This window comes from Nyctibius grandis, chromosome 3, assembly GCF_013368605.1.
Source record: "Nyctibius grandis isolate bNycGra1 chromosome 3, bNycGra1.pri, whole genome shotgun sequence".
Taxonomy (NCBI): Eukaryota; Metazoa; Chordata; class Aves; order Nyctibiiformes; family Nyctibiidae; genus Nyctibius; species Nyctibius grandis.
Genome location: NC_090660.1, coordinates 6840850 through 6855096, shown reverse-complemented (window position 1 = coordinate 6855096; position 14247 = coordinate 6840850). Strand labels below are relative to the sequence as shown.

Here is a 14247-nt window from a genome sequence, read left to right as displayed (position 1 = left end):
GGAGAAAAAAAAATAGTCCTGAAAGCCCAGACAAAACTAATCTGTTAACTCTATAGATCAATAGTCCCCAGTGATCTAAACCTAGGACTGACAGCTGTGCAGCATCTGCCATCCTTTTTGGACAAGGGACAGCAAGGGTTACAGAAGAACAGTGCACTGACACAGCAGTCTTCCGCTGCAGTCACTTCTAACTGGTATAATTTAGATGAGACCTCTGCACTGTAACTTGCAGCTAGAGCCAGTTCAGCACCTAATTGCTGTTCCTAGCTGTACTGGAGAAGTGGACTATAAAAGGTGGCATGATGCTATCTCAGGCCTTGCCTGAGGAGAGTACAAGACCAGAGAGCACTTAAACTCAGTAAGCAAGACCCTTAACTCTGCTTCCTTAAAATGCTTTATAGTCACCAAGGTATGAAACATCTCTGCATGACTGGACTACCAGATGTCCTTGACAGACAGTAACTGACGGACTATTAGATAACCATGTTGTACAACTACTGGTGTTTAAGAAATTAATTTCATTATTTTAGCCAACTGATTTACCTGGTTTGACCGTGACATTTACAAAACCTTCACCAAACGAATTTTCACCAGAAACGGCCACTTTGAAGGCATAAAGTCCCACCGATAACTGTGACAAACACAGAACAAACTGTGGAATTACATGTGGAATTACACAAAAGCAGTATGCGTAAGTCTGTCAATCATATTGCAAACAGAGAAAAATCTGGATATCTGAAACTTAGAGCTCCTTTTATAAATACAAATATAAAAGGCCACTAGTCACTGCCCAGAAGTGGAGAATGCAAAGCAAACACTTAGGAATTTTTACTCCATCTTAGAAAATTATTAGAGCACTCTAAAAAAGACACTTCTAATCTGGCAAAGGTTTGGTGACACATGCAAGTGAAGATGACTCTAGCAGTAGTTCAGACTCCTTGAATCAAGGCGTCCTTCCCCATAGGTTAGATTCCCGTGAACGGACTGCACAAACACTATAAGCCTGAGCTTACAGCTCACTTACATGAGAAAGCTTCAAGGTCTGGCTGTGCCTGCGCTCCATTTCACCACCATAGTCAGCAGGGTGACTGATTAAGCTCCACTCATAGGTGTAGGCTGTTTCTAAGAGCAATAACACAGCATAAGAGTAATCAGCTTTGCCTTCAAGATAAGCCCAGGAAACAAAGAAAAGTTCACCATTCATCAGATAAAATGCTACAGTAGGAAATCACAGCTGCTACTGTTTGAGCCTTCAAAGCGAAGCAGCACAAACACATGTTAAACTTCCAGTGTGTTGTAACTTGGTAAAGCAGCGAGGATGTAACAGACTTCACAAATAACTGACTTCTTCACAAAAAAACAGCTTCACATGAAGTGAATGCGTTTTACATAGCTACCTATGAAATACGTATTCTTTGCTTCTGCAGCTTGGAAGCTGGTAGTTTTAAGATAAATGCTGCATTCACAGCCTACTTTCCCCCAACTCTGCTTTACAGCAAGATGCTATAACCTGGGCCACATCATCTTTTGGTAGGAACTACAGGCCTTCTATTGAACCATCTGGCTTATGAGTTCAGGTTCTGAAAGTAAGAGCCACTTAAAAAAAAAAAAAAAAAAAAAAAATCCCTAAAACCCAAAGGAGAAAATCCTCCCTGCAGTTGGAGACACAAAAGAAGTAGTTGTAGGAGATGAGAAAGATGGTTTTATCTGGAGGTGCGGATGTTCACATAGCTCCAGACTTGTCTGCATTTACAGGTTGGTAGTGTGTGAATCTCCTTGTATGCCAAGGCCATTCAGCTCACCTGTAGACGGTGGTGGGACAACAAAGGCATTCAGTTCAACCTCATTTTTGGGTAGTATCACTTGTATGTTATCTCCAGCAGATACAATGAGTTCTTTTACTGTATCTAAGACAGAATGAGTATATATTATGCTTTAACAGATGGGATGGATATAAATCCAGTATCTTCAAATAGTATTCATAACAGATTAAGTAAAATTTGACAAGCACTCTACAGTGAATAAGCAAGTAAAAAAAAATTCCTCAATACATAATCAAATAATTATAATGATGACTACGGCTCCTTCACCTTTTACCAAAACAAAATTCTTCTTCTTCCCCAAATATGAAGTGTCATTTCCCCTACTTCTGTTTTAGAGAAAAGCAAGAATTCAAAAATATGCAATTATAGAAGACAAAAAAGCCATCTGCACCAGAACATGCCTCATTAAATAAAGTAAAATAGCCCATGTTAGAACTCTCATATCATGTCTTCTTTCACTAAGAAGCACTACTTCTATGTTTGTGTTGCACTTGTGAGGCACGCCTCAATGTCCAACTCAGTGACCCTTTTAAAAATTCCACTTGTACAGCAGGGCAAAGGTGTTATTTCGTAGCTGAACTGCACATCCAATCTATTTGCCATCCAGGAACACCCTCCTAGTTCTCATCTGTGAAAACTCTTTCCTCTTCCAAAAATGCCAAAGTCCGCAAATCCAGTCCCCAACAGAAACTTACCAAAGCATAACTTCAGGAAAGGTTCCTATAGACCTGTATTTCAAAGGTTTTAAATGTCTTCCTTTTAATACTAGGAACCCACAGAACAAAGGTTCTCCAAAGGCAACATTCAATAGTGTCTAAACATCCAACTTACAAACTCTGAATAGATGAGCAAAGATGCCACTCAGCAGTGGCAGCTGACAGTTCTAAAAATGAAGTGGAGGCCACACTGACAGCAGACTTTCTGTCACTGCTACTTAAATGTACCCAAGGCTCCATAATTGCTCATGGGAGTTGCCCTAGACACCAGTGGAGTGGAGGTTTGTACTTCTAAAAATCCTTTGACCTTTGAGAATAAAATGGCTGGATAAGGGTGATGACCAAAGGAGAGAAGGAGGGATTGTCTTCACGACTTCCAAGACAGTAGGGCTGAGCACACAGAAACTTGAGCTAATCCTTACACAAAGCAGTACATAGAGTGAGATTCATCACAACCTTCCCTTCAGCTTCTTCCAAGCTCCTTTTTGAGGCCTCTTCAGCCTCTGCCTGTGAAGGAGGAGGAGGAGGAGCTGCCTAGTCAACACTCAATGGTAATGATGATCCATTGCCTTGGAGATGGATCTCTTGTAGCTCATCTCTTCCTGTTACCTCCTATCGCAATCCCGGCTTAGCACAGGGTGCCAAGAATGTCTCAAACCAGGCTTTCTCTACCAGGAAGCAAAGGCTTAACCCTCCATATCCCTCAGTACATCAGGAGTACAGAAGAACACACATCTGTGCTTCTCTGCTTCTTGTGGCCCTTCTAACCCGTTGTCAGGGTGCACAGGGAGGTGGGAAGCTCAGCAGGAGAAAGGAGAAACTCTAAGGCACAAACAGAATTTAACACAACTACTGAGGGCATAGTGGTTAAACATGTCCTTTTCAAAATAAAAAACTTCTGCTCTGCAGCTGAAGTCTGATAAGCTTCGTCACAGCTTTGAAACTCTTTTTTTCACAGGATGAGGAGGCCATGTTCTCCTCTACTAAGGGCTAGGCTTCTCCCCTATTAAGGGCTGAGCTTCCTCAGGTCCCACCTATGTTGCTGCATGATATCTGACAACTATATATGGTGGGAATCGTACAAAGAGTTTCTGAGAGGAAGCAATGTTCTGAAGAGTCACACAAAAATAACAGTATGACTAGAAGAGATTACTCTGAAACTCCAGAAAGCCTCAGGTATTTCTCACCAAATATAAAAGCTAATCCATTTTTAAAAAGCTCTTAACCTCTGCTTTTTACTTTGCTGTATTTGCTTGAGTTATAGTTTCCCATTAATGATGGGGTTGGTCAGAGTTTTGCCTCAGAAGTAATTGGTTAAGGGGTCTGGAGTTTGCAGTGTTACCGTAGCATCCCACATGCTCAAGTAGGATGATGTTACATTTGGATAAAGAGCGAGGTCATAACTAACAACAGGTTGGAAGTCTGACAGTAGTAAAGCCATCCCTGTCCACTGTCCAACCTGCAGGTACCGTCAGATCTCCAGCTATGTTGAAACATTACCTGCTTTGGCAGCAGTAGTAGGTGGTGTGAATTGCTGCACGGGCTCAGATGACACCCTATTAGTGGAAAGTAGCATGATCCCACCTTCAGTGACATTCTCTGGGGCCATTGTGGGAGTCTGGGTTATCTCTGACACACCTGGGGAGAAATCCAGTTTGTCTGAAGAAGGGGAAGTCGTAGCAGCCTGAAAAATGAATTATAAGGAAAGAGTGGTCATAAGTGAGCCATTTTTCACATTTCTAGATTTAGAGGTATGCTGTTTTTTAAATATCACATAGGGTGAGCCTACTGATTTATATTACTAGGAGGTCTTATTAATATACAGAATATCTATCAAAGGAGGACTCTTGGGGTTTTTTTCCCCAATCAGGCTTTGTAAGAAATGCTAATCATTTTCCGAGTTTCAGACGCAGAACAGGGTAGGCTACAGTCATCAAAATGAAGTACCCTGGAATAGAACTAAAGCTATCAGTTCTCAAAATAATAAAGAACAGTAGGACAGATCTAAATATAATCATAAACCTTTAAAATTCCATCAGAGAAAGTCTGTGTGGTGCGTATTACTGTCTTCATGCAGTACACACACAAACGTAACAGAATCATCTGCTCAGACCAGAACTTGCTCATGGCCTTATTTCCTCACCACTAATAAAACGCCCTAAATCTCTCCACTTCAGCCACCAAGCAGTAGTGTTCTCACTGACCCACCTTGTTAGTAAATCAGAACTGCAGCAAAGGACACAGCAAGTTTTGCAGGAATAACTCAGCATTGCATTAGCCTTGCCCATCACCTTGCCCCTCTCTCTCAGACCCCATAACCTTTCAAAGATACATTAGTCTGAACGGGCCAATAGTTTTTCCTTATGTTCTCAAGACTTATTTCTGACCTAAGATCTAGAGAAAAGCATTTTGCCAATTTGGCTACTGTGTGTGGCGCAGGAAGACATAACATACTGCTATTATTTGTACATGTTCTATTAACTGAAGCATAGGACTACGAAGGTTGGTAAAATGCAGGCTCATATCACAGAATGGCTGAGGTGGGAAGGGACCTCTGGAGATAGCCTAGTCCAACCCCTCTCCTCAAAGCAGGGTCAGCTACAGCAGGTTGCTCAGGACCACGTCCAGTCAGGTTTTGAATATCTCTAAGGACAGAGAATCCACAACCTCGCTGGAAAACCTCTTCCAGTGTTTGACCATCCTCACAGGAAAAAACAAAAAGATGGATTTCAGTGTTTAAATAGAATTCCCTGTATTTCAATTTGTGTACATTGCCTCATTCTGTCACTGGGCAGAACTGAAAAGAGCCTGGTTCTATCATCTTCACTCCTGCCATCAGTTATTTATATACATTGGTGAGATCCCCCTGAACCCTCTCTGCTCAAGGCTGAACAGCCCCAGCTACCAGCTTCTCTTCTTCTTTCAGGTGCTCCACTTTCACTCTGCAGTCTGTTGCCTCCCTGGGAAATCAGAGCAGCTCTGCCTTGGATGTGGGCAGGAGGAAAAGATCCCTGTGCATCTGGCAATGTGAAATCGATGCCAGAGACTGTTGCTTCCCAGCCTGCGAGGAAACAGAGAGCATGGAAGTCATCTGTAACTCCACCTCTGCCTTCAACAACAACAGAGAGAAAAGACACCTGTGCAGCTGGGACAGGGATAGCAGTGTTGGGGACTGTGGCTGCCTACCCTGTGAGGATGCCAAGGACCACACCAAAAGCTGTACCTCCAGACAGGTCCACAACGCAGACGATGCAAGTACCTTTGTGAACACACCTCCAGCTCTGCTCAATATGAACACAGTAAGAAGATCTCTCTGAGCAGCTGGGACACTGACAGAAGGATCAGGGACTGCAGCTCCCCTAAGAAAGTGCCTTCAGCATGCCAACCCTAGACCCTCAGCAGGAATCACACCCTTGACAACATTATTATGCACAGGTAGAGCCCCAAGACCGTCCTGCCTCATACCTTGACAAAAGGCCTTTCCTCCAGAAAGCTCTCCTTTACATACTCACTCCATCCCACATCTTCCAGAAAGATCCTTTTTACCACACTCTGGCAAAACAAAGTGTTTCTGCCTTCCTCATCCAAGGGATATTTAATTTTCTGAGCTTCCTCTGGCTTTCCTCCTCTCCTGGTCCCTTGCCAATCTAAGAGCTGAGAAGCAGCCATCCTGGCTTTGTAGGACGGGTGGGGACAAAGTCACTTCAAACATACCTTTCCTGGGACACTCTCTTCTGCATTGGCACCAAACACCTCTTCAGTCAGCAAGCCTAGGCAAGATTCTGCAGTCAAAAAAGGTGCCCTGTGACACTGTCACATCTGAAGCAGTGTCACAGCTGAAAAAATAGCTTAAACTAAGAGCGTTAGCCTGCAGCAGATAACTAGGGGAGGGGCAAGATCAGAAATAGAGTTCTCAGGCAGAAACTATTACTGAGACATACACTGGAGCAGATGTGGAGTGCAAGATTAATCTGAATTCCAGCTTGGGAACTGAAATAAAAAGGAAAGAAAAGGAGGACTCTTTCGGAAAGTGAGTAGGGTAGGCAGTTCTGTTGGTATGGGCTTTGTGGTTTCTTTTTTTTTTTTTTGCTTTTACCCACCTGTACAGCCACTACTGCTTGTTACAAAATAAACACACCAACCATCAGCGCCCATGTCCTTCAGTTCTTGGGGTTTGATGAGTGCAAATCTCTTGAGAATTCCAACAGAAAACAAGAACATCTCCATAATCCAAAAGGGAAAAAATACTCATGCAGTTCCCTGGAGAAGCTCAAAGTTACAGTGCAGGCAACAGCATTATGCCAAGGGGGATCCTTCCCCACTTCTGGTCCCTGGCTGACCCCACAGATTGGGTACTTTCTTTTCACCCCATGAATGGCAAGGACAAGCCCAACCATGCTGCCTTGCTCCCTCCTGACCCTGCAGGCAACCCACCTTTTCCCCTCAAGGAAGCATCTTCTTCAAGTATTCCTAAAGACAATTGACCAGGACTCTGGTGAGTCAAGACCTGCTAGTGTTGTGTTTTATATGACTACTTCCCCAGCAGTGTTTCTTCTATGTCCCTTGGCACATAGGACTACTACACAACTGCAGTACCATTTGCTCTTTCTCATTTATCTGGAAAATCTTATGGAAACCAGCTCTGTCAGCAGTGAAACACTGCTCTGTCACTGGTCTGCTTCTCCTTCCTTCCCTCCATGCAGTTATCTGTCTAATGATTTCAGCAAGTATGACCTCTACTAATTGTGTAGTTGGGAAGATGCAAAATAGCAAACCATCATACTGTATGATATGAAGTGCAGACTTCAAGAAAGAAAAAAATATTTTGACAGGTAAATCTAAATATCAAAACATCTTTCAAGAGTCTCATACATCCCCTAGGGATCACGTCAATGCATTTTTAACCAAACAGGACTGTTTAGCATTCACAGGCCTCACGACTAAAACAAAGCCAAAATAAAACATGAACATCTCTGATATTCCACTTCATTCTAACTCTTAAATATCAGCTCTGAAGGCATATCAATCAGACTTTAAAAGGCACTTCATCACATGTATTCTGTCAGCCATCTTAAACTTTCTTAGGTAGAGCTTTATGCATTTTGACTGCACCCTTATTCCTGCAAATGCAATAAACTCAACAATCAACTCAGGCCTAACCTATTGAATAAATGTTTGAAACATTGTATCATCAGTATAGTCAGATTCCAGCTACTGCTAAGACCTGAAAAACCTCACCTTGCTTCACATATTGTTGTAGAAATTTTCACATAATTGTTGTAGAAGTTCTCATGAATTAAGCAAATAAGAATCAATAGAGATGAAATAGAATTAAGAATAGAATAATTAATATAAGTCTATCTGAATAAACACAGGTGGCTTTTCACAATCCATGAATATTGTTCTCAAAGCTCCTTTGTATAATCCTGACCTATGACTGAACAAATCATTAGTCAAGCTTAATGAGTAGCTAAGCAGAAGTAGGCCTAGAAGTACTAATTTCTGATGATTCTAGTAAAAAGGATGTACGGTTAACCTTTTTGACCTTAAAAGAATATAGAATACTTAGAAATAAGAATTAATAGAAATGAGGTTCTGAATAGACTTCAGCTATTTTAGGTTAATATTTAGGAGACGCTGGCAGTGGAAACCAGACTCTGGTCAAACCGGATCAAGACGGGACGCTGATCACAGCAAGAACATTAAGGATGGGGTGTTGACTGGAGCCGAAGTGGAACCAGAAGATAAAGATCAGCTGACCAATGGAGAAGAATGGACTTTTGTGGACTCTTGACAAATGAAGAAAGAGGAATTGAAATAGTGGAATTTTAACAGAAGCTCATGAGAAGTTTGTGATGTAACTACTTATTAGTTTCTATATAAACTGATAGTGAATTTGAGTCAGGTACCATTCACTGCAGTGGTGGTCCAACTCTGAGTTGCTTCAATAAATAATCAGCAAACCTAGAGACCCGGACTCTGCCAATTTTCTTTAACACGTATCAGCAGTTCACCAGAAATTTTAAAAAGACAATTAATACTTCACAGGTGTCTCACTTCAAGGACAGGCAGCACTGCAGGTTTCTGTTTTGGGCAGCTTGACAGCATTTACTCCGCACAGATTTCTAAATGTATTCATGTTATCGAGCTGCTAGAGGGTGACAGTCTACAAGATCACTCTGAACTCTAATGTAAACCCAAAAGTCATGTTACTCCATTAACTGACAAACCCCACATGCTCCATCCCAAGCCACATACAGAACACCCCTCCACCTGACTGTATTTATGGCAAGGATGCTCCCAGGGCACAGACTCCAGAGGCCTGTGTTTGGCTGGTCTCACAGTCTAAAAATCTCTCTCCAGGTCCTTGCTCAAAGAACACAGCACCTGAGGACACTGCATCCTGCTGACTACCGTGAAGGGAGGGAACCGCATTTCTGCCAGCGTGCTCTGTCTTGCTTGTCAAAACAGCTTTGTCTGGAAGCTGCAGAAGGGACCACATCAGCACAGATCTAGGAACAGAGCTCTAGAACTTCTGTGGCAGAATTAAGTGGAGGATAGGAAAATACTGTATAACATGCAATAAACGGATGGTATTTCATCAAAGTTATTAGCAAAAATGGTTTTAAGACCTTCACATTGTCATAACCTATACAAAAAGACCACAGTTTGAGAGGTAATTTGGATTATGAGTGAGGAAACTATTTTGAAACATCTCAGCATTTCTAATCCAGTATAAAAATTTAAGACTTCCTTAATAACAAAATCTGGTTTCCAAATAAACATTTTTTTCAGAAGGAAACACAAATATGTGCCTGAACAATCCATACGAGATTTGATTAAAATGTCTGCTTGCTGGAGACAGAGACGTAAGAAGGAAATCCTATCACCAGAATTTATCACAGGCAGCATCTTTTTCACTAGAGTCACAAGTGCAGTTCCCAAACCAGAAAAACTTGAAGCCAAGCCAGAAGTTCGTGTTAGGCATAACGGCAGGGTTTGGGTGGCAGAGGACTGGCCGCAGGAGTCACCCCTGTGGTCCCAGACAGTTTGGCAATGGATAGAAACAAGCCACCACGCGCCAACCCTGCAACCACTCAGACATAGTTAAGAAAGGGCAATAGCCACTGAGGGCAAGGGACACAGTAGGAGGTGGGGAGGATGCACAACAGGAGACATGAGAAGGAACATGTGGAAGGGGACACCATTGGGCACAGGGCTGGAGACACCCTCTTGGAAGGAGGCACTTCATGCCACCTCCCAGGGGACTGAGGCCCACAGAGAAGCCCACACCGGAGCAGAAGAAACATGTAAGAAGAAAGGAACAGTGGCAGAAAAGAGAAAAAAGCAACAAGTGGCAAAAAGGAAACTGCCATGTACTGACCCCAGCCTCCTGTGCTTGAAAAGCAACCAGCTCTCACAGTCCCCACTTATCTCCAGGACAGTCTCCCTTTGGATTCCTCCAAGCAGATCCCACAACAAGCCAAAGGCTGCTCTCCTGAAGCCCATGGCTGTGACCCTGCTTATTCACTTATTCCCACCCCCCTCAGGAGTCTGAACTCCACCACCTCATGGCCACATCCCTGACCAATCCCTCCTTGCCTGCAAGGGTGAGATCCAGCAGAGCCTCTCTCCTTGTCAGCTCCACAATCACCTCTGTCAAGAAGTTATCATCAATGCACTCCAGAAACCTCCTGCACTGCTTGTGCCCTGCTCTCTTGCCCTCCCAGTAGGTATTGGTGTGGCTTAAATCCCTCATGAGGACCAGGGGCTGTGAATATAAGGCTCCACCCAGTTGCCTGAAGGCTTCATCTACTTCCTGACCAGACAGTCTGGAGCAGATATGTACCCTGATGTCGCCCACAACAGTTGGCTTGCCAGCCCTGACCAATAAGCTCTTGATTAGCCCACTGCCATCTCTAGGCAGAGCTCCTAGGCCTCCCCCTAGCACCTGCTGAAAGGGTGCCTCACCCTCCCTGATCATGAGCCAACTAGGGCAAAAGCCCAAAGCATCCTTTGATCAAGAACAGCTGACAGAGGTTGTGAGAAGCTGCCAGAGGCTCCAGCCTCTGCTAGCCATCCTCTCCCAGCTGCAGCAACCACTCATGTTCCTTCCAGCACTTCCAGAGGCCCCTCAAGAACCCCAGAATTTTTCAGAATATCTAATGATCTCAAAGCTGAGCCCAGAAACAGCTGCACCTCTAGGCTACAGTGGCATCCAAGTTAGATTGTACCTTAAGTCTTAAGACTTGCTGTTCTCCACACGTACTTTTGCCATGTCATTCATCCCCTCCAAGAACCTCAGCTGTCACAGATTTCATGCACCTTTCTTATTTATACATATTTTTCTTCCCTATAGTAATGACAATCAATTATCATTTTACAGCAAGAGACAGGTAGCTGCTGGTTACAAAATCTGGTGGAATTTAGAGCAATCCAGCTAACATTGCTTAATTGCCTCTTCCCTCTAGCAGGGGTGTGTGACAAACACAGTAAATGCTGACTTCAAATCCTGTTTCAAGTTTCCCACTGATCCCACCCTGTTCTTAAGAAACCAGAGCCCCTTTAGTCCCAACTAATCAAACTGGTTGGCATAAATAGAGAATAGGTGCACCTCACTTAAGTATCTAAATTAGGTTTTATGTATTTAACTTATTTTTCTTATTGCCAGACTCAAGAAAAGAATTCTGAGAACAAAAACACCTTACTCACTTTATTCTGCTGTACATTATAGTCCAAACCCACCACCGTCCCTCCTTATGTACCTTGTCTCACTTATATGTTTTAAAAGCATTATAAAAGGTATTTACATCTGTAACACCACTATGCATTACGAACATGAAACCCATAGAACAGGCTTAATTTTATTAATGGAGGACCTTATGTTTACTGGTCTTGGCCTTTGGACGCTAGAGAGTCCAACAGTATTGCTCAAGCTAACTTCTTCTAATGAGTCACCAAGGATCAGAAGGGAAGAATACCGTAACCCTCCTATTACACCAGGTCCAAGCCCACTCATCTGTACACTTCCAAAGAAACACCCCAGTATCCCAAAAGGAGGTCTGCCCCCTAGCATCTGACAGAAAAGAGCCTGTGCTCAGCATATGAAGCTGAGGGAAGAAGGAGGAAGGGGGGAAACGTTCAAAGTGATGGCGTTTGTCTTCCCAAGTCACCGTTACACGTGATGGAGCCCTGCTTTGGAGATGGCTGAACACCTGCCTGCCGATGGGAAGCAGTAAATGAATTCCTCATTTTGCTTTGCCTGTGCACACAGCTTTTACTTTACCTATTAAACTGTCTTTAACTCAACCCACAAGTTTTCTTACTTTTACTCTTCCACTTCTCTCTCCCATCCCAACCAGGGGGAGTGAGCAAGTGGCTGTGTGGTGCTTAGTTGTCAGCTGGGGTTAAACCACGACAGAGTCCTTTAGTGATTCATCTGCCTACTAAGACAATCCTTTCCCCTTCAGCCTTTTCTACACTGTAATAGGGCTGTAAGTTATTTGAGTGTTAGGGTTACAACAAAGCAATAACCCAATTTGATTTGAAAAACAAAACAAGCACAAAGTAGCCTCACCATACTCTGCCTGCTTCCCGAGGGGCACACATACCTCTTTTTGCAAAGCATCATCAGGTTTTGTAAGAAGTTGAACAGCTGCTTCGCTTTCAGATGTCCTCCTGGGGAATGGTGTAATCTCTGGGAGAGATGGCAACCTCTCTATGGAGTGTTCAGTGACAGAGCTCAATTCAGAGCTGTTTTTATTCAGAAGGCTTTCCACCTTCCCAGCATCCCCTTTCTTTTCAGCAAAGTCTTCCTGGTTATCTCCATCATCGCCCACTGAAGAGTTGAAGTCATTTTCACCTGCCACTATCAGGCCCCAGTCAGCATAATCCGTGCTCTCCTTCTGCTCATGTTTGATGCTCATCTGAAAGGGGTCCTGCTCGAACTCTTTATAATCATCAATGTATTCAGGTATCTCCTCAAGGCTGTGATCTTTGCCAAGCAGAGACAGCTCCTTGAGGCTACTCACTTCCTCAGATGGCTCATTCTGGAGTCCCACAGAGTGGACCATGCTTGGGATCACTTGCCCAAATCCTAGCAGCGAGGCTGGTCTCTGAGAAGGCCTCAGCACAAAAGTAAGATAGGACTTTACAGTTTCAATTTTTTTAGGTTCACAATTCTCTTTGTGCTGGCAGTTCACGATGTAACAGCGTCGTTCAAACATCCAGGACAAGTCACAACCAGAGAGGTCACAACATGCTGCGATGCAGTCGGACACTGATATAGCATGAGGAACTCGCATAATTTTAGTGGTTTCTAAGTTGGGAGATATTACTGCACCTGAGTATGTGGCTCCTTCTCGGCACTGCTCACAACGGGAACCTGAAACAACATCACCAACATAAGGCACAACACTACAACCAAGCCATAATATAGTTTATTGTGACCAGAAACGGCTTATCACAGGAGACAAGATAAAGACAGGTGGTACCTTGCTTAAAACAAAAACTCATTTCCTTTCACTAACAACACCACTACTTTTTTTTCAGTATGTCCCTTTGCAGTAGTATTTGTACTTTGGAGGATTTTCCAGTGTAGGATCTTGATACGTTTTGCAAAGTACCTCTTACTCCCTTGCTACGAATACATAAAGAGATTAAAGTGAGTTGCCAATACTTAAAAATAAGAACAGAGCAGGAAACATGAAAAAAATAATGGGGTACCCTCCATTAACCCCACAGCATAGTGAGCAAAACACGTTTTAAAACAAAGATCAAATAAGATGCTGTAACATGTCATTGTTTCATTTGAGGGAGAAGGTAGCAAAAATCTATATAGGAGAAACATTTGCCATCTCACTTGAACTTCATGAAGAGTCCCTCACACCAACATAATTGCTAGGCTTAATATAAAAACTGGATCAAATTCTTAAACTTTTGCTGCTTTAACTGTTAGTTCATGTAAAATCCCAAGAGCTTGCTCCAGGAGCATCCTTCTTCCCTTTGCAGTGAAGTTGTAATCTTTTAGTATGATATCAGAATTATTTTCATAGCACATCACAGACCGAGTGTGAAGTGTGCATGAATCAACCTAGTGTATATGTCAGTCATTTTTAACATCTTTTCTACGTGTTTTTTTTCCTGGTTATAGGTTACAACTGCTCTTCAGAATTCCTCTCTCCAAAATGCAACTTGCAAAATCTGACCATGCTTCAAAAAACAGTTGAGTAAACCAGGATATTCTTCTTAACATGGTTTTCAACTAGACTTGCTAACCCAATCAATGAAAACAAGATGTCACCACTGTGGAGCTAACACAGAGCTGGGATGCTGTTTACTCTTCCACTTTACACTTTCAATGAAAAATCTGTCCAGGGGAACATGAATTTAAAACAACCTACCCTGTTCTAACATAGCCCAGACATGAAGTATCTTTATCTGTACCCAGGAGATGCTCAGGATTTGTGCATTTTTTTCTTTCACACTGCATATAAATATTTCCTCTACATTCCCTTTCACCTCCAAGAACATAAGACCCTGGCAGAGACTCTGAATTGTCATCACAAGTCTCTCCTTTAAGTTGTCCGCACAACTTTGGACAGGGGAGGCAGCAGAGCTCTGGGTTAAAATAAAGTCTAGGAGTCAGGCAGCCCATTTAATCATTCTGTCCTTTTTTAATCTGTATCAATTTAGTTAATCCTGTAAGT

At 42.9% G+C, this 14247-nt stretch overlaps 1 protein-coding gene across 2 annotated transcripts in view; it reads right to left on the bottom strand.

The window, feature by feature from the left end:
• Positions 1–12924, bottom strand: part of KIAA0319 (KIAA0319 ortholog) — a 32365-nt gene extending 19441 nt beyond the window's left edge. Inside the window, exons 1-5 of one of the 2 annotated variants that reach the window (XM_068396735.1) lie at positions 12151–12924; positions 4040–4223; positions 1803–1901; positions 1025–1122; positions 544–631 (exon numbers count right to left, since the gene is read on the bottom strand). In XM_068396735.1, coding sequence (XP_068252836.1) covers positions 544–631; positions 1025–1122; positions 1803–1901; positions 4040–4223; positions 12151–12843 — 1162 coding nt within the window. In that variant the 5' untranslated portion in view covers positions 12844–12924. Of the gene's footprint in view, positions 1–543; positions 632–1024; positions 1123–1802; positions 1908–4039; positions 4224–12150 lie in introns of both variants that reach the window. The other variant, XM_068396736.1, reaches the window with a different exon arrangement.
• Between the last annotated feature and the right edge of the window lie 1323 nt (positions 12925–14247).